Source organism: Rhinolophus hipposideros, assembly GCF_964194185.1.
Source record: "Rhinolophus hipposideros genome assembly, chromosome: 1".
In the NCBI taxonomy this organism is placed as follows: Eukaryota; Metazoa; Chordata; class Mammalia; order Chiroptera; family Rhinolophidae; genus Rhinolophus; species Rhinolophus hipposideros.
In genome coordinates, this window is record NC_138047.1 from 109,997,326 (window position 1) to 110,019,357 (window position 22,032).

General features: G+C 43.7%; 1 protein-coding gene across 1 annotated transcript in view; it reads left to right on the forward strand.

Moving 5' to 3' along the window:
- Positions 1-22,032, forward strand: part of POLN (DNA polymerase nu) — a 129,589-nt gene that overhangs the window by 3,601 nt on the left and 103,956 nt on the right. The window contains exons 2-6 of the mRNA XM_081062070.1: positions 6,316-6,395; positions 8,796-9,296; positions 12,608-12,804; positions 18,285-18,397; positions 21,209-21,366. Coding sequence (XP_080918196.1) covers positions 6,316-6,395; positions 8,796-9,296; positions 12,608-12,804; positions 18,285-18,397; positions 21,209-21,366 — 1,049 coding nt within the window. The remainder of the gene's footprint in view (positions 1-6,315; positions 6,396-8,795; positions 9,297-12,607; positions 12,805-18,284; positions 18,398-21,208; positions 21,367-22,032) is intronic.

The window sequence follows — 22,032 nt, forward strand, 5'->3', positions numbered from 1 at the left end:
TCAATGAGACGTGCGCAGATGGTGTGTCCTGGTCCAGGGTGGGCCCGAAGACAATCCAGCGTGCTTCCTAGCTGGCCTCTTGCCTTCCCTGCAGTTGGAACCTGAAATGTCTCCTTTCCAACCCTGCAAATGCTAACGGGGTCCTGGAGGATTGGGGAGCAGCGTGCTGGGAGGAACCCGGACCCCTGAGTGACTTCTGAGACAGCTGCACCACCAGCTGAGGCCACTCGCCTCAACACGACGGAAATAAACTTGACTTTTTGTTCTTTGAGCCACTGTGTTGTGTTGTTGGGTATTTTGTGACCAGTAGTTGAGCTTTTTACCTTAAATCATACGTCTTTAAACTAGATGCAGAATTGGTTTCATCTGAGTTGAATTTTCATTATCATTTTATTCTTCAATAATTCTGCTGATAGTTTGGTAAATATTGGGGGAGGAAAAGTTTTCAGGGTGATTTCAAGGTTGTCAGCTGCCCTGGTGCTCTGATAGGATTATGCGTATGATTAAGCACATGTTTGTTAGAACATACCTGTTTTGTCTAAGTAGCTACAGAAATGAAGTAACATTTTCTAGTACACATTTATCCATATTTTTTATTTTAACTTGGTAGAGCTTAGAGGTGAATATGGTGTCTAGTAAAACAAAGATATTCTTACAGACATTACAAATTACAAGTTTGAGACCACAAAAGGTAGATACTTGTTAAAATCCAATTCATTCATGTGTATGAAGTATCTTTATTCTCATCATGTCATGGAAATCTTTGCAGTTTCAAGGACAGATAACTAAATGACAAAATAGATCTATTTTGATCATATTCATTAACCGAGAGTATATGGATTAACAATTTCTATTACTTTTATTTCTGTCAAATAAACATAAGGCCCTTCCGTCCCATCACAGCAAAGCCTGCTAGGGGTTGGACTTCAGGCCCTGCCCCTCACTCAGGCCTGCCTTGCCTCTCATTTGCCTTCCCAGTCATTTCCTGACTGCCGTCACCTTCGGTTGATTGCCACTTGGTCTTGCTTTGCTAGAATTAGCTCAGCTCTTGTCCTTGCTCTCTGCAAAATTTCTCTATAGAAACATCCTCGTGAATTGCTGCCTGTCCCACCACTTACACACTTTACTTTGGGCCCCATTCAGATTGGATGATCACTTCCAGACCCCTGTGACATTGTCCGACTATCCTCTTCATACACTTTTCTTTGTCTCCTTCACTCATCTCGTAGTGGTGGTGAAATCCACATTTTACAGGCTTCTGCCCAAATATACTCCTACCATTACCAGAATGCCTTGCTGGAAGTAAACTGCGTTTGGTTCCTCTGCAGCTCAGTTGAGAGGACTTACCGGGAAGTGTTTTGGGTGCTGTAACTCGCTGTGCTTTGAGTCCTTTGAAGGCAGGGTGACGTGTGTGAGCGCTCCCGCAGGTGGGCTGATCGGTGAAGTCAACTAAAACTGGTTATTTTCCTCAATGATTTTTAGGGGTATTTGTAATGCTTTGGGAAAAGTTTGTTTTTTGTTTTTTTAAACAAAACCCCAAAATTTGAAGGCCATAATCCCACATTAAAAAAAGGATTTTTACATTCTTACAGACGTGCATGTGGTGAAAGAGTCCATGTGTACACTATTTTCTTCATTCAGGCTTTCTCCTCTTTGTTGAGCCCTCTACCCTACTGCTAGCCATGGTAACGACTTAATATGTGCCTTTTGTATTGTCATTTGTTTCCATGATTAGAACTGCACGTGTGGCAGTGCTGTGCTACCCCTTCCTCCAGGGGGATTGGCTGAGGCCTTTGTTGTAACTGTGTTGCATTGGAACCTCCCCTTTTCTGGGTCCAGCTCCCCAAGAACCCCTCCACCCCCAGTAAACTTCCTGCCGGCACAGCTCAGTCTGGTTCCCAGGGAACCTGATCCACACTTGGTGCGGGCAGTGGTCTGAGAAAACACACTGTGCTTTGGAGCTAGTGACCCTCAGGCAGGCTGGCACCAATGACTTCATCACAAGTTCAAGGTGGAATCGAATGGCAGCAGTGCAGTTCAAACTTCACTGGGGTGGTTGGCCTGGTGTACCCGTGGAAGCAGCTGCGATTTGAAAAGCGCAAGGCGACGGAAGACATTGGAATGGGTGGCTTTGGCTGGGAATAACAGCCTTTGGAAAAAGACAGGCTGATTAACTAGCCATTACAGGCTATATGTGACAAGCAGAGGCCTTTCCTGCCAGCCTGGAGTGACCACCTGCAGTCACAGGCCTAGTGCTAGTTGCCAAGACAGGCAGAGCTCCAGAGAAGTCAGATTACTCCGTGCTGTGCTGCCTCAAGGTCGGGCTGGTCAGGAACAGGGACCCTGAGATGCGTGATGGGGACGTCAGGATGGCTGCATTCAGAACTTGAATCCCAGGTACCTCTGGGCCCTACAGAAGTGGCTGCTCCTCTGTTAAAGGCGAGTGCCCCACCCCCACCACTGCTTGAAGACCAGACTAGGCTTCTTTCTTGAAGAGTAACCTGCTTCCCCAGGAACTGCCGCCTCCTGCCCTCCCTCCTAGCTGTCGTGTCTGCATGACCCACCCAGGAGGTGCCACCCAGGAAGTGCTGGCCTGTTAGGGAGCAGAAAGCATACAGCAATTTCAACAGGGAGTATTTACATTTTTAACTAGCAATGGATTCGCTACCAGTGAGTAACGAGAAGTCTAAAGAGTATGGTGATGGCAGACACGGAGCAGCTAGTGACCTGAGGAAGTAACGAAATGGGGGTGACTTGGCCAGGTGGCGTCCACCAGCCTGTTATCTGCTGTCCCGGTACGGGCTGTTTAACGGAGCCTCCTGCTCACCAGAGCTCACCTAGTTGTCGCATCCGCTGAATGTCCAACCATCTTACACAAACCACATGCTGCGTCCCAGTGGCACCGTCTTTTGAGGAGAACAGTCACTTGGTGGCAGGTTGGCAACGCTGAACCCTTTGTGTCTCCAAAGGTGCAGCGATAGATTTGACTCGAGTGCACAACGTGTTCCAGGCACTGGTTTGCAGGGCCTCTGAGCTGCGTTAGGCTCACAGAGCATTTGCGCTGCTGACACAGAATCGGGCATGGCATTGCACTGGGTGTAGGGACCCACCTCCCGGTAGGGGAGCTGTCGTGGGCGGGCCCAGGGTAGGGCTCATGGCCGCACAGCCAGAAACGCGTGCCTAGCAGAGTGCTGGAATGGCCTGGGTGGCACAGATGAGGTGTCAGCTTGGGGATGACGCCTGATGGGGGTGGAGCGTAGCCTCCAGGGTGCAGTGCCCCCGTGCGCATCATTGGACGTCTGGGAGCCACAGGTGGACATGGGGGGCCCTGCTTGCCATCTTCCCAGTGCCCCCACCCCTCTGGGTTCTGCAGTTTGTCCTGAGTCCTAGAGGGAGACCCACTAGGGGTGCAGGAAGAGTACCGTTCAGTCCCCTGTCGTGGCTGCTGCCTGGTCATGTCAAGTTCCTTATGCTGAGAGACTGGCAGAAAGGAATGTCATCTCTGTCCTGCTCCGGGGGACCCCCTGGGCATCAGAAGTGAGTGCTGTTGTTACATAATGGAGGCAGGGGAGCATGCACTTGGCACCCAGGTGATGTGATTGGTCACCCCTCGGTCCCCTGTCCAAATATGATGGCATAGCCATCGGCTATAGCCCGAGAAGGGCATGGAGACCACAGCCTACCTTGTCAGGGATGAGGGTTTGGGCCATTAGTTAGATCAGGTAAGCTACCTAGGCGGCAGAGGCACGCAGCCAGAGGGAGGGGCCTCACGATGGGGCATGGAGGAGGGAGAAGAATGTCATTTGCAACCAGGAGACCACCTGCGGTGATGGGAGGTTGAGTTCATACCATTACCTTTCCTTCTAAAAGTTTCCTCCAGGAAGCCCGGCAGCACCCTGACGGGCCGCCCCAGAGTGTCTGTGCAGCTTGGCGGACAGTGGGGCAGGCCTGCTGTGTGCACTGCATGTCAGGCGCCCCCGTGCCAGGCGCCTTGTACCATCGCCCCAGTGGCTCGGAGCCTTGCTGGTGAGTGTCTTGGCCGCAAAGAGCTGTGCACAAGGGCACACGCCTTTCCCAGGAGCAGCCAGTCCAGCAACTGGTTGATGCTGGGCATAAAGGCCCAGTGCCTTTGACCCAACGGGGCCCACTCTGCAGGGCGACACGGGGCCCGGCACGGGCCTAGCAGTGACAGCATCTTGGCCCAGTCCTTCCTTCCCCCCTGCAGACCTCGGTGCTAGGAGTACTCCCCAGTAACCCCTCCCGGAGCAAACCTCCATCGCAGCCCCCCACCAGCCCTGTGCCAGTGTACGTGTGACGGGACAGGCTCATGTACATAAATCGGGAGATTGGTCACTGATTTCAAAACTGGAATCATGTTTTCCCAGGTTTCTGCTTTGTCAAGCGCACCGACCACCTCTAAGTGATTCCTCTCAGTGGTTATGTGCTCAGAGTGGGTGTCACGTCATTCATTCCTCAGCTTCCCTCTTGACCCTTCAGACCCTTCCCTGCTTTGCCTTCAGACCTTTGCCGTAAAGCATGCATTTCTATGAAAGAGCCAAGAGGGAGGTTGTTTGGTTAGATGATTTATATATTTTATGTGTTTTTATTGACACACACATGCACAGCACACATGTCCTAAGTTTATAGCTCAGAATGTCGCGAACTGAACACGCCTGTAACCTTCACCCATATCAAGAAACATCAGTGGCTCCCAAGGGCCCATCTTTGCTCCCTTTGGATCAGTCTGTCTCTTCCCAACCCTCAAGGGGAATGCATGTATTTTTAATTTTAATAAGTGTTGACAGTTTCCTCTCCAAAAAGATAACTACAGCAAGTCCTCAAGTAACATCATTTTGTTATAACTTTGATGAGATGGCCAAGGAACTTCACTCTTGTCTGTAGCAATTAGCCTATGGGAAAATTGGTCTCGTTACGTGTCATTTTGCTTCAAGTTGCACAACACATTGATGACGTTAAGTGTTCGTATTTTTACCAGCAGTACATGAGACTGCCTTTTTCCCTCCACCTCCAATTATATTTAATTTTAATTTCCCTGACTACTAGTGAGATTGAGCATTATATCATATTTATTTGCTTTTTGGATTTGCTATTTTGTGTATTGCCTCTTCCTAGCTTTTGCTCATTTTTCTATTCAGTTTGTTTGTCAATGTATAAGACTTGTTGGATAATACAGATAGCAACCCTTTGTTACCTTTTCCCAAGTAGTTTTCCCAGTGTATTATTTTCTTTCAGAAGTGGTGCTAGTATAGTACTATCCCTATTTCTTAATCTGTCCTTTGCTACTTCATTGAAATACCATCTTTGTTGTATATTAAAGTCTCCTAAGTCCTGAGGTCAGTTTCTTGATTGTCTGTTCTGTTCTAGACATCTTTTCATCTATTCCTATTTCAATACCATGTGGATTTGATTACAGTGCCTTTATAGTATGTTCTCATAATCTGGCAAGGCAAGTCTTTTTATTTTTTTTAACTTACTTTTTCTTGTCTATTTTTAGAGAGTTAACATTTGATACGTACTTTGGAATTATTTTTTTCTGTTAAAAGAGCCCTGTAAGGTCTGTAAATGAAACTGCATTTAGTTTATATTTGGAAGAATTAAACATTTTGTGCATATCCCAATGCTGTGTCTTTCCATTTGTATAGCTCTCGTTTCATGCCATTTCATAAGATTTTAAGTTTTTGTCATTGCATGCCCTGTGCCTTTCTTGTTACATTATCCTAAGTGTACCTTTTTTCTCTTGTAAATGAAAGATTATCCTGCACTTGAATTTCTTGGTTGTTACCGTTGCTGTGGAGGGAACATACATCACAGTGGTTCTGAGCACAGCCTCCTGAGTCAGCCTGCGCTGAACCCAGATTCTATTGCTTACTGTCCAGCCCAGGCTTATTAAAATTAGAGCAGAATTTAAGCCAGAAGTTACTTAATGATGTTTTACTGAATCTCTAATTGTTCCATTGCAGTATTATTCAGTCAGGGAATTTCCTCTAACCTTTAATACTTACAAGGTTTCTGTAAAGTGTTGACCTTGGGTTTTCAGAATCAAGTATTCAAATGCAAACACCAGATAATCATTTTTCATAAACATCTCATGATTGCATAGATCTGTCTCCAATTAATTTGAAGACACTTTACACACATGTTTATTACAGTGGTAATATGCATTTTGATTGTGAATTTTATTATGTCTCTTTAAGTAAGTAAATAGCATGATTGTAGAGCCTATTTTCAATGTTTAATTATAAAACTTCCAGTGTTTCCTTAATGCCTCATGTTTCTTTTGTGTGTTTTTAAAAGCTGCAGAAATGGTAAACAAGTCCAGTGTTAAGTATTCAGTACTTCTTGAAGATGGGAAGAATAAGTCACAGGAAAAAAAGGTAAATCACTGCAAAGATGAGTAATTCTAAACAGATAACCTTCACTTATTCAACAATACTTATTGTCTACTGTATGTTACTGTGGATACAGTGGTTTAAAAAAGAGAGTGGTGGAGTTCTTACTGTCCAGGAGCTTGGTTTAGTCTGTCCGAGGGAAGAGGAGACAGAGCAGTACAATAGGGGCTGTACAGTCGTTGTGTTAGTACCATGAGGGAGTCAGCTCCGAGCACTTTACAAACAGTTGCTGTTTCAGTTGGCTTTGCCAGAGGAGTGGGACGTTTTTCTTTTCATTATGAAAATTATACCTGAGTTGAGAACTTCAGGATGATTAGGAGATGGTCAGCTTAAAGATCTCCACCTTTAGAGACTAGGAAAAGACTTTGAGAAAAATTTTCAGGCTAAGGAAAGAGAGCTTGGAACTTTGGGGTAGTGGAAATAAAGAGAAATTCAGGAAGAAAAGGGTGTAAAATTCACAGTGGATGAGTTACGTGTTGGGGCTTGAGGGGAGACAGAACAGGGCATATCACTAACTAGTGGAGGCTGTGTAGTGGTTAAGAGAATGGATGGTGAAGCAAGCTACCCGTGTCCAAACCCCAGTCCTACTTAATCTATTGTAAACTCCCTGTAACAGAGGACCTGTCCTTGGGTTGATAGGGTGATTCTTTACCCCTGAAATGGAGGGAGAAGCATCTTCAACAGAGAAAGGACTACACAGCCCTTTATAAGTGAATGGAAATGCTCTCTTTCCATGGTGTGTAGATGGTGCTTCTGGGGTCCCTCAGTAGAGGCCTTTAAACCTTTTTGGTCCTTTTCTCTCAAAAGAATCTTGAAAAGCCATGTACTTTCTGACATTTTTAAGTTTACATTTAAAATATTCATCACAAATTTTGAAAGTTTCATAGGACATGATTTCTGGTGTATTGATAATGTTGACATTTTATTATTTTATTTTCATTTATTTTTTATTTTTTTAAAGACCTTTTATTTATTTAAGTGTGTTTTTCCAGGACCCATCAGCTCCAAGGCAAGTAGTTGTTTCAATCTAGTTGTGGAGGGCGCAGCTCACAGTGGCCCCTGTGGGGACTGAACAGGCAACGTTGTTGTTAAGAGCACCGCGCTCTAACCAACTGGGCTAACTGGCTGCCCCTGTTGACTTTTTAAAAGCCATTCTACCATTTTTTAGAATATATCCACTAAAATCTAAATATGCACTGTACTTTGGCAACTTGATATTCATATTCATTTCTTTAAAAAATAACTTCAACAAGATATTCTTCAACACTGAATTTTCATACTTTCCTTTTTCTCCATGAATTCCTTTTCTTGTATATGCCTCCACAGAATTTTTAATGTAATAAAATGTTAGCTTAAAAGTCTTTTATTGAAAACCATATTTCTCTGCAATAAAAATGAGTATAAATTAAAATTTTCTGTGACCCTATGACCAAGTGCTAAAACACTTTCTTTCAAAATTAAAGTACTATTAGTATATAGTTGTTCTACAGCATAAGTATATCATAACATCTGAAAAATAAACATTAAAAATAAAATTTTATTGTAAATGAATCCTATAACGAAATGGATAGACGTGATATTTCCCCCTCGGTTAGTCTGTGAATCTATGAATGAATATTGCATATTATTAGATCGACACAGAAAGTGGAATGCTGCTGAGCCATATTTTTAAACAATTTTTTAGTAGATAGATTACCATATCAAATAGTCATGGTGATTTCATTTTCTCTATAAATGGCCTTTACCCTGTTTCCCTGAAAATAAGACCCAGCCAGACCATCAGCTCTAACGCATCTTTTGTAGCAAAATTTAATACAAGACCTGGTATTATATTATGTTATATTATATTATATTATACCCAGTCTTATAGTAAAATAAGACCTAGTATGTTATGTTATATTATATTACTTAATATTATATTACATTATATTAAGACCCAGTCTTATATGACATTAAAATAAGACCGGGTCTTGTATTAATTTTTGCTCCAAAAGACGCATTAGAGCTGATGGTCCAGCTAGGTCTTAAATTTTGGGGGAAACATGGTACTTGGAAGTGGTCAGTTACTAACCTTTACTCTTCTGCACACGTCCAACATACTTCCATCCATGGCATCTCTTGATGTGACAATTCCAGTGCGGGGTGGGGTTGAGGACTTTGTGAACTCCTGCCTGTTCTAGCCCACAAGTCACATGTGCATGCCTGCCTGGGTTCAGAAAAGTCACTGCTCTAGAAGACACTGTATAATTTCATTAGAAAGTAGGATCTAGATAATATGAAGCTTTGTTCCCACTTTACTTTAGATGAATTTTATCGCAAATTAGCTGGGTTTATAGATCTGTCTAATGAATCCATGTGGTAATGAAATACTTTCTTTTTTGATAGAATCTTAATTCTTTTACAAACCAGACATCAAGAGCTTCCAGCAAACTCTCTCCTTCGTCCTCCAGTATCAGACTCACAGATCAGCTGTCTGCGGGCCCAAAACAGAAGAGCATCAGCTTGTTGGCTCCTTCAAGGTTTCTGATTCCACAGTGTAACCAAGAGGCTTCAGTTCTACAGAAAACAGAATACAAAAGGAAACGTTTTCTAGAAAAACATTTAAATAATGAAACTAAAGAAAGCATGAAGTTGAAAAGAAAACATGTCACATGTAATAATTCATTAGAGAAAACAAGTAAACATGTGGCATTGGAAGGAGATGCTGATGAGGTTGAAGTGTCCCTAAATCCTGGGAACTCAAGAGAATTCAAAAACCATTTCTGTGATATTAGGTATTTGGATGATTTGGAGAAAAGGCAGCTGATTGAAATGCTCCAACAGGCAGTCACCCTGGTGGTAACTCTGATATACACGGATGGTTCAACCCAGCTGAGAGCTGACCAGGTCAGCAAATGGTGGTGTGTATATGTGTGTGTTTGTTTTGGCACCATAAAAGAAACCCATTTTCGTACTGTTTGATCTTAACAGGAGAGCTAGAAAGACATTTTAAGCCTTCCCTACTCCCCTAATGGTAGATGATTAATGATATACTTCTCATCTGCTTTTTAAGAAACTGCCAAAATGTTTTCCAGAGTGGTACCATTTTGTATTCCCCCAGCTATATACGAGGGTTCCAGAAACACCACCTCCTTGCCTATTCTTGTTGTCTTTTTGATTTGAGCTGTTCTAGTAGGTGTGAAGTGGTATTTCAACAAGGTTTTAGATTGCATTTCCCTAATAAATAGTGACATTGAGCATCTTATCGTGTGCTTATTGACTATTTGTATATCTTCTTAGGTGAAATGTCTGTTCAAATCTCTTGCTCATTTTTTAATGGGTTATTTGTGTTTTATTTTGGATCTGTAAGGGTTCTTTATGTATTCTGATACAAGTTTGTTGATTGGCAATTTTTCAAATCTGTGGCTTGTGGGGTTTTTTTGTTTGTTTTTCTTTGTTTTCAATTTCTTGATGGTGTCTTTGAGGCAAAAAACTTTTTAATTTGATGAACTTCAGTTTATCAGTTTTTTTCCTCTTTTTTTTGTTTTAAGTAAGTTTGCTATTATTTATTTTATTATCAGTTTCAGGTGTACAAAACAATGTAATAGTTAGACATTTATACCACTCACAAAGTGATAACCCCCCTCCTCCAATCTACTAATCTACTACCCCTCTGATATCACATATAGCCATTACATTTCCACTGTCCCTATTTCTTATGCTGTACTCCACTTCTTGTGACTATATATACGTGTTTGTGTATATATATATATACATATATATATATATACATATTTATACATATATATACATATAATTATAGTTGACATTTTTCATTATTCAGCTTCAGATGCACAGCACAATGATCGGGCATCTCCACTGTCCCTGAAGTGGTCTCCCTAATAAGACAAGTGTCCGTTGGATACCCTACAAAATCTTTACATCATTATTGATTATATTCCCCAAACTGTCTTTCGTATCCCCATGGCAATCTTGTGGTTATCGATTGTGCTTTCTAATCCCCTTACCTTCTCCCTCGTCCCCACCTGCCCCCATCTAGCAACCCTCAGCTTTTCCTCTATATCTCTGAGACTGTTTCTGATTAGTTTGTTCATTTATTCTATTCTTTAGATTTCATATATAAGTGAGATCATTTGGTATTTGTCTTTCTCCGTCTGACTTATTTCACTTAGCATAATGTTCTCTATGTCCATCCATATCGTTGCAAATAGTAAGAGTTCATTCTTCTTTATGGCTGCATAATACTCCATTGCATAAATGTACCACAGTTTCTTAATCCAGTCACCTACCGATGGGCATTTCGGTTGTTTCCATGTCTTAGCTATTGTGAATAGTGCTGCAGTAAACATAGGGGAGCATAAAGTTTTTTGAATTAGTGTTTGGGATTTCTCTGGATAGATACCTAGGAGTGGAATTCCTGGATCATAAGGTAGTTCCATTTCCAGTTTTTTGAGATACCTCCATACTGATTCTCATAGTGGCTGCACCAATCTGCAATCTCACCAGCAGTGCACAAGGGATCATTTTTCTCCATATCCTCGCCAGCACTTTGTTGATTTATTAATGATTGCCATTCTTACTGGTGTGAGGTGGTATCTCATTGTGGTTTTTAGTTTTTTTCTCTTATTACCTGTGCTTTTGTTGCTTTATATAAGAATTCTCTGCTTATCTCAGGTCATGAAGATTTACTCCTGTTTTCTCCTACAAGTTTATAGTTTTAGCTCTTTCATTTAAATCTGTGATCTATTTTGAGTTAATTTGGGGGTATGGTATGAGATAGACATAAATCCACCCATTGGTATGTGGATATCTAATCTTCCCAACACTATTTGTTGAAAAGACTCTTCTTTCTCCATTGAATTTTCTTGACACTTTTATTGAAAATCATTTGACAATAAATATAAGGATTTATTTATGGTCATTCAATTCTTTCCATTGATATGTATATCTTTATGCCAGTACCACACTCTCTTGATTACTTTAGTTCTGTAGTAAGTTTTGAAATTAGGAAGTGTTAGTCTTTCGATTTTCTTTTTCAAGATTGTATAGGATATTGTTTCCTTTAATATAATTTTAGGAACAGTTTGTCAATTTCTGCAAACATCCAGGTGGGATATTGATACAAATTGTGTTGACTCTATAGATTAATTTTGGCAGTTTTGCCATCTTAACAGTATCCATGAACAGGGAGTGTCCTTTCATCTATTTAAAACTTCAATTTCTTTTAGCAATGTTTTGTAGTTTTCAGTGTAGTATACAAATCTTGCTTTACCTTTGGTTTTTGAAAGACATTTTTGCCGGCTAAAGAATTATAAGTTGATAGTTTTTTTCTTTCAGTAGCTTAAAGATGTTTTGCCACTGTCTTCTAACTTGTTTTGTTTCCCACAAGAAATCTCCTATTATCCTTATCTTTGTTTCTTTCTAGGTAATGTGTTTCCCCTTCTGGTTCTCTTAAGGTTTTCTCTTATCACTGGTTTTAAGCAGTTTGCTTATGATGTGACGTCGTATAATTTTCTTCAAGTGTCTTGTACTTGGGGTTTGTTGACCTTCTTGGTTCTATAGAATCACTTAGTAGAACTGACACTCCTATTTTCATTTCTGTTGTCCTTGAGCATGGCGTGTCTGTCTGTTGTTAGGTATTCTTCGGTTTCTTTCACCAATATTTTGTAGTTTTCAGCATACAGATCTTGTATATGTTTTGTTGATTTCTAAGTATTTCATTTTTGGAATAGTCATCACAAAATGGTAATTTATTTCTTAAACCACTACATTCTTACATGTATTCTGCTAGTGTATATAATTGATTTTAGTGTTTTGATCTTATATCCTGCAATCTTGCTAAGTTTTTTGTTTTGTTTTGTTTTGGTATATGCCTTTGGGTTTCTACACAGATATTTGTGTCATCTGCTAATAGGGACAGTATAATTTTTCCTTTCTGATTTATATGCCTTTCTTTTTTTTTTTCGTGTTGTATTGCACTGGCTAAGACTTCTATTATGATGTCGAATAGGAAGGAGACTGGTTTTGGAGAGTAAGATCATAGGTTTGGCTTTTGGCCTTGATTGTCACTGAAAGAGCTGTTTATTTACAAATTTAATTTGTCCTTTTGTCTCTTCTTACGTATGAAACATGACATACCTGTCTCAAATAAATGCACTGTCTGCGTTTAATATTGAAACTTCATTGTGTATTTACAGGCCCGGGTTTCCTCTGTGAAGGGCATTGTGATGCAGCTGCAGAGCCCCCCGGAAGAAGGCTGTGGCCCTCTGGGCGCCTCAGGATCTGGTGGTGTCCTGGAGGAAGGCTCCACACCCCACAGTCGCTGTGTCTACATAGAAACACAGCATTCTTCTATCTGGGGCCAAGAACAAGAGACACATCATCAGTTTGCCAGGTACGAAGTCTTCATGCTTGACCTCAACTCCTACTTACATGCCTGGATTATCCCAATTTAAAGTTTCCCAAGCTCCAGTTTTAGTTATTTAAACTTTTAGAAGTTTCCTACTGACACATGATAATAAAATGGATGTAAGCGACAGAAACCTCTACAAACACTGGTCTTCTCTGCCCCAGAGAGCTTTGGAATGGAGGTTCCACCCTCCTGTGGGATCCTGCTCCTGGATTTGAATCAACATCTCAGTGAGAAAAGCATTGTCCCCAGGCCTGAAAACCCACTGTCACTGCCAGAGCTCCAGCTGATTTCCTCATCACACTTGTTCACTCGATCACATTAGAAAGTAGGTCATCTCGCCTTCAGTAAGGTGACCACTGCCACCAACAGGTTGCTGATGTCCAGGTTTCATACCGTGGAAACAGACATGTCTCACTTGGACCTGCCCTTGCAGGATCTGAGAATTGCAGCACAGACTGGGCGGCTTCTCTGGCCCCTTCTCAACCCTAGAAAGTCGTGTTGCTGGCTGGAGCTTGGGCCCCTCATCCCTGTTTCTTTGCTGGTGTTGTCAGCCCAACTAGGACTTCTGTCTTGTGGGGGCATCCACTTCCTGTCTGTCCAGCCCTCTGAGTTCAGGGTCAGTTAGTTGTCCCGAGGGAACTCTGAAGCTGCTGCCCTGAAGGGAAGTTCAAGGAGGCTCAGGGTGAGAAAGTGGGGCCGGGTACTGGCCCTTCCAGTCCAAGCTCTCTCTGGCCCTGGGTGAGTTGTAGGTCACTGCTGTGTGGGTTACAGCCTATTGATAGTGAGCTGTCTCAGCTAGGTGTGCCTGAGGCGTTTGCCTGGGCTTGTGGTACTCGGAGGAGCCCCCACAGACTTTTCCACACGGGGGCCAAAGCATGGCTGGACCAGCCCTTTTGGTTCTTACTATGATCTCAGAACGCACTCCAGCAACAGCCATCAGGGAACTTTAAGGAACAATATTTATTATTCATAGGTTCTGGGGGGTACATGCCCTGCCCTAGGGCCACACAGCAAGTTTTGGGGGTTCGGGGGAGAGAGAGAAAGCCCAGGCCTGGGACTTTATTATGGTCTAGTGTGTGGGGGGGGTCTAGGGTTTCAAGGGTTCAGTTTTTATTGGCTAATTTAAAGTATGAGAGTGGGAATTAGGGAAAGGGAAGGGAAAAACAGGGTCACTCAAATGGTCAGTTGCCTAGGTTACCTAGGACTTTCTGAAAGAGTGATCATAGTGGGTAAGGGCGGCCCAGATCCTTACGTGGTTGGTTCACTAGTAGCTGTGTCATGCAGCTAGCAACATGTCTATTCAAGATGGACGTCTTTTGAAATGGAGACCATAGCAATCAAAATTTAACGCCAGGCACTTACACTACATTACTTACAGTAATTTTTTGGTGAGAATGGGACAGCGACAAATGCAGCACTCAGCTCCCCAGAAAACCCATAACCTTTTTGCATAATTTTCTTTTACAAGAGCAATTAGGCAGGTCTCTTCTATGGAAGACCCCTGTGAGAACAGAGCCCTGGTACTTGGCTGGCCTCTTCTGGATCTGGATTTAGATAATCCTGCTCGACACTCTCCATCCACATGGCCATCTCATCGTCACTTCAGCCTTAACATATACAAAACTGACCTCCCGTCCTCCCTGAAACCTGTCTCCTCCCACAACGTCATCTTAGTGGCAGCATTAGCCCTCCACAAGCACAGGCCAGAGGCTTGGCGTTGTCTTTACTGTCTCTCTTCTCTTTCTACACTGCATCCAAACTCAGTGACTCCTGCTGGCTCTGCTTTAGGGCATAGCAAGCCTTTGACCTTTGCTGTTGCCACTCTGTAGGCTGTTACCTCCTGCCTGAGTCGTGATAAGGCGTTGCAGACAGGCCTCTCGCCTCCACCTGCCCTTCCAGTCTGTTTTCAGCACAGCACCCAGACTGGTCCTGTTCCAACACAGAGCAGGTCACCACTGCTCTGCTCCAAACCCTCGGCCAGCAACTGCTTTGCTCCCAAGAAAAGCCAGAGTTCCTTCCACGGCCCTTCCAGTTTGAGGGCCGCCCGCCGCCGGCCGTGGGCCTCACCGCCTCTCCCCGCTCTCGCTTCACTGCAGCCTCCTTGCTGTTCCCGAAAGAACGCGGGAGCCTCTGCCCTTTGCCTCATGCCAGCTGCTCCCTCTCCTACAGCGTCCTCCCAGTTAGCTGCACAATTGGCTACCTCATTCTTTTAAAACAAAAAAAGCAAATCCTGCAGACAGAAAAGTAGAAAGAGAAGTGTACGGAGCCCATGTCCACACCCACCCTGACCAAACAGTTTCCTAAATGGGCGGGGGAGGGGCTGGGGTGAAGGAAACTCCTGGACATGTCATTGTACCTCACGCGTCTCGGGTGCAGCTCTAGGAACCAAGGGCACAATGCCATCTCACACTTTAATACCCAGTCTGAATGTAAAGTTACCTGATTGTTTCAAAAATGTCCTTCTACACTTGATTTATGGGGGTCAGGACCAACATGGTCCGTATGTGACACTTGGAGGTCACGCTTCTTCCAGCTCCTCTCCGTCTTGCAGAAGGGCCCCCGCCCTAGACTTACCTGTTCCTTCATTGTGCGGTTCTTTAACTTCTTCTGCTTTCCTCTGTCTGTTCTGTCACCTGAAGTTCAGTTCTTCACGGCTGACCGTTCAGGTCCCGCTTACTTGACGAGCACACTTCTCCCACTGGTGCTGTGCGCATCCTACTCCGCGTGGGGTGCATTTGGTGGTCAGATTTAGCAAATAAAAATGCAGGACAGGAAATTCACATTTCAGATAAACAACTAGTTTTGTAGTATTAGTATGTCCCAAATATTGTCTGGTACATTCTTACGTTAGAGGAATACATCTCAGAAATATTTTTATACTTTTTCAGATAAAAATTACTTACTGTTTTTTTTGAACTTCAAGTGTAATTCTGTGTCCTGTATTACATCTGGCTACCGTCGTGATGCAATTGTGTTGTCCCAGTGTTCGAGAAGCTGAGACAGAGAGGTGGGCCAGATGGTGTCAGCATGATGTCTCCACTGTCAACTCCCCACCAAACTGTCTCCTAGTGGTTTTGTCTGCTGATGAGGGTCATCAGGATCACTTTCTAGTTCTGGCTGGAAGAGGGTGGTTTTTCTGACTACCATTTCTCCCCATTTATTGGCTACATTTTTCTGTAGACAGCTTTGCTTCATCAGCTAGATTTTCTTTCTTCTTCATCTTTACTCAAGTGTTCCCCTATCTCGAGGCCTTCCCTGCCCACCTTGTATGAAACAGGACCCACACCCCAGTACCCAATGTTCCCTGTCTCCCTCCCCTTCTTCATAGCTCTCTAAACTACTACCTATATCATGCATGTACCTTGACTTTTTGTTTTGTTTACTGTGTTTTGTTTAATCTGAAGGCGGGGATTTTTATATTTTGTTCATTTTTGTCTTTCCAAGCCAAGAAAATGCCACAGAGCATTGCTTAATAAATATTAATCAATACGTATTATTACTCATTGAATGAGGATTGAGGATTCAGTTTTATCGGTTCCACAACAATTACATGAAGACATTGCCTCAAGTACCATCCAATTGGAAGTAATAATCCCAGTGCTATGATAGTTAACTTTACAGTAACAATGAATTTAAATAATGTTTTGCACAAAACGTATTTAATATAATTAATTAAACACCTGTGCAAGGTCTTTCCACATACGTGTTCTCTCTTCGTCTTAGTACTAATTGTATATGTGAGGTCTTCTCTTTCCATCTTAGAGATGAGGAAACTGACTCAAAAGGTCGTCAGAGGTCAGTCTTGAGATTTCAACTAAAGGCTCATTTTCTTAGGCCAAACTTTTTTATATCAGAGCTGCCTTTTAGTTTTGCACATGTGACACAATCGACTTACATAACTGACTTACAAAACACAGTGTTTTAGCACTTTGTCTTATAAAACCTTCTTTCAGTTGTTTTTCTTATTAAGATAGAAACCAACCACCTTGCATCTTTACTGGTGGGAAATGCTGTAGTTATGAGGTGACCTTGGGAAGGACTTCCGGGAGGCCAGCGCACAGTGCATCAGAGTGAAAGGATTCCCCTCCCCTGTAAGCTCTCACCCTCTTTTTGCCTCTCTCCCCCTATTCACCCCGCCTCTTCTGTTCATGCCCCTCTCCTCCTGTTCACCCCCATCTCCTCCTGTTCACCCCCGTTTCCTCCTGTTCACCCTTCCCAAGTCCAGTGGAGCTGAGGCCTAAAGCTGTGAGGTTGGCACTTTGCCCTACTGCCATCCTGGTCTCCCTCTGCAAGAGAAACCAAGGTGAAATCATATAAGAAAATGCAAAAAGCCTAAAAATGAGCTTTTTTTTTTAATGGATCACCATGCCATTCTCAAACTTAAATTGAATACCCAGGCCAAGTTTGAAGTTCTCTGAAGCAAGCCAAGCAAAATCTAACTACGTAACTTAGGGTGCAGAGCTTATCGGCTTCTGGTTCTTTCCTTCCTCAGCCTATTCAAAGACCTCCAGGAAATATCAGTACGCAGCCACTATGAAGGGGGATTTGTGGCCTGGGCCCTGGCCCACCAAGATTGGGGCTCAGACCTCAGCTCGCCCCTTCCCACTTGTGTACTGGGGAAATTCTTTAACCTCTCTGAGCCGCCGTTTCCTTATCTGTAAAGTGAGTCTCGTGCCTGCCTAAGGGGACTCAGGTGAGGTTTTGATGCCACAATCCTTGTGAAGTGTGTAGCATGGTACCTGCACATGGAAGTGCCCAGTAAGTGAGAACTTAGGGGATCCCACATTCGCAGAGCACATGATGTAATGGGGAGAGCAAAGTTTCAGGGTCAGGTATAACGAGTGCTGTCGAGCGGTAGCACATGTGTGGCAGGGTAGAGAAGGGACATGGGAGAAGGCCAGCACCCTGCCTGGGGAATCAGGTCCTTGAGCAGGTTGCAGAAATTGTGGGAGGAGGACTCTAGGTGAGCACACAGCGTGTGCAGGGGCTCTGGACCTCTGGACTGTGAGAGGACGTGCCACAGTCTGGGGATGGGGGAAGAGTTCAGTGGGAGCAATGGGATGTCTGGAGGGCGTGCCGGGAGCTCGGGCAGAGAGCCGTGCTGCGGCCTGGGGCCTGGGGCCAGCTGGAAGAGTCCAGAGTGTGCGTGCTGCTCAGGAACTGGGGGCTTAGTCTGCGTAACGGGGCTCTACCCAGGGCTTGGCTCTGAACAGCTGAGTGGCCTGGGCGCCATTATGTAGTCCTTCCGTGACTAAGCTTCCTCACCTGTAACATGCGAGTGGTAAGTAACGCCTTCCTCACAGGGGTTTTGAGTTAATGCATGTAAATCCCGCAGAAGAGGAATGTCTGCAATGTAGTGCTGTCTAACTGATAACTGCTAGTGGAGGAGGAGTAATATTTTTTCAAAGGTCAAAAGCTCTAATTCAGATGCCTAAATCAGTGAATTTCTTTTCTCCTTGTAGGAACGTGCTGTTTCATACACTGAAATGTAAACGTCCCATTATTTGTTTTAATGCTAAAGATTTTGTGAGAACGGTGCTGCAGTTTTGGGGTGATGATGGCTGTTGGAAGCACGGTGAGTTACAGCTGGTGGATCAGAGTGCATGTGGCCCAGGGTTTGGACCGGTGTCTGAGGCAGGAACAGTCTTGTGGGGCTAAGCCCTTAGTCTGTGGCGTCTGCACCAACGCAGGAGTCAGAACTCAACTGAGCTGTTACATCCCTGGTGGGTGTCTCCAGAGGACCGGAGAAGTGTGATACGGAAACCCACACCTCTGCTGTCAGAGGTGGGGTCAGAGAACACAACAGAACACCCATCATCCAAGTGTAAAAGTTATCAACTCTGGCCAGTATCCCTTCCTCTGTAACTCCCCACGTATAGAATAACCCCCGACCCCCGGTTATTCTATAGTAAATCCCCAGCATCGTATGCTTAGGTTGTCAGTATTTCAGTTATATGACTAAAATACGAGGATTTCGTTTTTAAGATGATCCCATTGTCATCACCTACTTTCCAAATTAGCAATGATTTTTAATATGATTAAACTGTCAATATTAAAACATCCAGTCAGTGTTGGCACTTCCACAGCTGCCTTTAAATATTTTGTTTGTTCTTACAGTTTGAATTGAGAGCCACACCTGGGACTTGCTTCAGTCTCTTGTAATCTCTATATTCTCACCCTTTGTTTTATGCCCTTGCACTTGTTTTGTCATTGTTGATGGAACCAGGTCTCTTGTCCTGTGGGTTTTCCCACAGTCTCAAGTTTGTGATCACGTCCCTTCTCGCCATTTTACATGTTCTTCTCTGTCTTCTGTATCTTGTAAATTGGCAGCTACTGTGTTTCCCCGAAAATAAGACCTCGCCGGACCATCAGCTCTAATGCGCCTTTTGGAGCAAAAGTTAATATGAGACCTGGTCTTATTTTACTATAAGACCGGTAGAACGTAACACAGCACAGCACAGCACAGCACAATACAATACAATATATATAATATAATATATTGGGTTTTATATTAATTTTTGCTCCAAAAGACGCATGAGAGCTGATGGTCCAGCGAGGTCTTATTTTTGGGGAAACACAGTAGGCCCAGAGGCTTGATTAGATGCAGGCTGGAATTCGGAGGGCAATACTGCTTCATGGCACTGACCCTGGCCCTGACACTGTCGTGTTGTGTCCTTCTGTCAGGAGATACGTAATGTCTGCTCATTTACCTTTTTTGTGATGTTTGAAGCCCTATTTCATATGTTGAATCTTCTTGTCTATCTTTCATATTTAGCACTTTATCTAAAAATGTGTTTTCAGTCTTTTCATTTTTTTTTTATTACAAATATTTTTCTTTTCCATCCTCTTTTTTACTTAAGGCACTATCTATTGCATTTATTAGCTTTTGTGTATTACCAATTTTATTTTTATTTCTGAATTTGTTGTGTTTTATTTTCCTTTCCTGAGTTCTTTGTTCAGTTTTTCTTTTTCTAAGTCACCTAATTTCTAAGTATTTCTAATTCTGACATTTGTTTTAGACTTTATTGTTTTCTTAGCTCATTTTAAATCTGTTTTGCTGGCATTTCTGTGTCAACCACTGGCATTTTCTCCCCAGTGAGAGGTTGGTCCTGGCAGGCTTCAGTTTATTAGTTATAAGAGTTTATAGAGACCAACCCCCAGACCATCCTAGTACTGCCAGACTTTCCCCAAGGATTTTAAAAAACATATGTTGATAAAGAACCCTTAATTTTGGAGCATTAGAGCTTTGAAAGGGCAAGTAGAATGAAATAGTCCTCGTGGGTCACTTGGCGTCACCAGACACTGTAAAGTTACGCATAGTTGGCTTGGGTGGCTCGCAGCCAGAATGACTGCAGACTTCTCACCCACAGTCCCAAATCTGCCAACATAAGAGACTTCTCACGTAGCAAACAAAAACGTCATGATACTGGCTGTTTGGGTAAATATAAATCCCTTCGACTTGTGTGATTTAAAGATGCCAGAAAATATATGTACAGTGTGATGTGATCTAAGTCTACAGTTTATTGAAAGACAAACTCCTTATTTTTCTATAGACAATTAAAATGTTAAAAGAACTTGAAAAAGCAATCACTTAGGATTCGAGTTTATTTCTTAATTTATATTATAAACTATATAATCCTTTATAATCTCCCCGCCCCGTGTCTAAAATGCACTGGTACTAAAATTTACCTGTTAGGGATATCATTTTCACTTTTTAAGAAGCACCTTCACGTGTGTCTCACAGATGCACACAGTACGCTTCTCCTAGTTTTCCTGAGAAGACTAACACTTAGCGGGGAGTGACCACCTGGGCTCGGGGGGCTGTCTCGCCACGGTTCTTTTCCCACATCACGGTGCATCCCATGTAATTCTGTCACAGGATGTCCTGGCACGGGGCCCAGTGATGAGGGTGCTGTGTGCCCAGCAGCGCCTCATCGCTCTGCCTTCTGCTCAGGAGACGGGTCCCCAAAGGGTGTGGTGCAGCTCAGCGGTGGCCTGCTGGGAAGGCAGCCCACTGAGAGGCTGGAGGAGGGGCCACCTGAAAAGGGAGCCGGAAGGGGAAGAGCTGCCTGGGGTAGTGAAAGGCTGGGGAGCAGGGAGAGAAAGGTGATGAACAGGAGGCAAGAAGTGTGCTGAGGATTCTGACCTCAACATTTCAAGAGAGCCACATTCCTAGTTAGTGGGGAGTCTGACCCCCTCATGGCTGTGTGGGTTCTGGGTTGTGCCTTCCGCTTTCCAAGGCTTCGAATTCTCTGCTACTGACAGGGTCACTTTGGTCCCTAGCTCTGTAATGTGAGGGGATGGTGGCACTGTGGTTGCTCGTATGAGCTGAGAACCCTGTAAACACAGGGAAAGTGACTCATTTTCTTTACAATGACTTCTGCAGTGGCTGGTTTTGTAGCACTGGATCCCAGAATCGCTGCCTGGCTTCTAGACCCCAGTGACGCTGCACCCTCTTTTGAAGATTTAGTGGTAAAATACTCTGAACCCCCCATCACTGTTAATGTGAGCACCACATATGGAAATTCCTCAAGAAACGTCGTGGTGAGTTGTTTTAAGGTATCAAACATTTCTACAACCTAACTTTTCTCTAGAAACTTCTGTTTCACAGACCGTCTAATAGTAAAAACATCACTGGCATTCATTTTTGCTTGTTCAGCCCAAATGCTTTTACCCTGGCATTTCTGGTGGAGGACATGAAGAATGATGGGTGATTTCTAGTCCTTCGAGAAACTTCCTGGGAAACTCCACTCACAGTGTGTCCTTCTAAATGGACCCAGCTACGTGAGCAGAGAGCTGCTTGGTTATATATTCTCAGGGGTGGTGATCCCACTTCTCCATCCACGTTCCCCTAACAGGGTGGGGCACCCCTTGTTAGGAACCACTTTCTGGAGAATAAGGGAGTTTGCAGCTCTGGAGCCCTCCCTGGACAGCAGAAGGGACACGAGACATGGCTGGCCCCACAGTGGGCATGCCAGTGGGCACAGTGGGGCCACAGTCGGCCGCGGTGGTTAGGCCTCTGTGATGTAAATTAACAAGCTGCACGTTAAAAGCAGAACACGCTGAGTGCTGCGGGAGCGTGAGTGGTGGTGGAGGGGGGAACCAAGGGAGCGAAGCAGGTGGCAACATGAGCCGGCCCTGCCTGCTGGGCACCGAGCTGGGGATGTCAGCCTGCCCCCTTCATCCTCCAGACCATCTGTGTCAGACAGG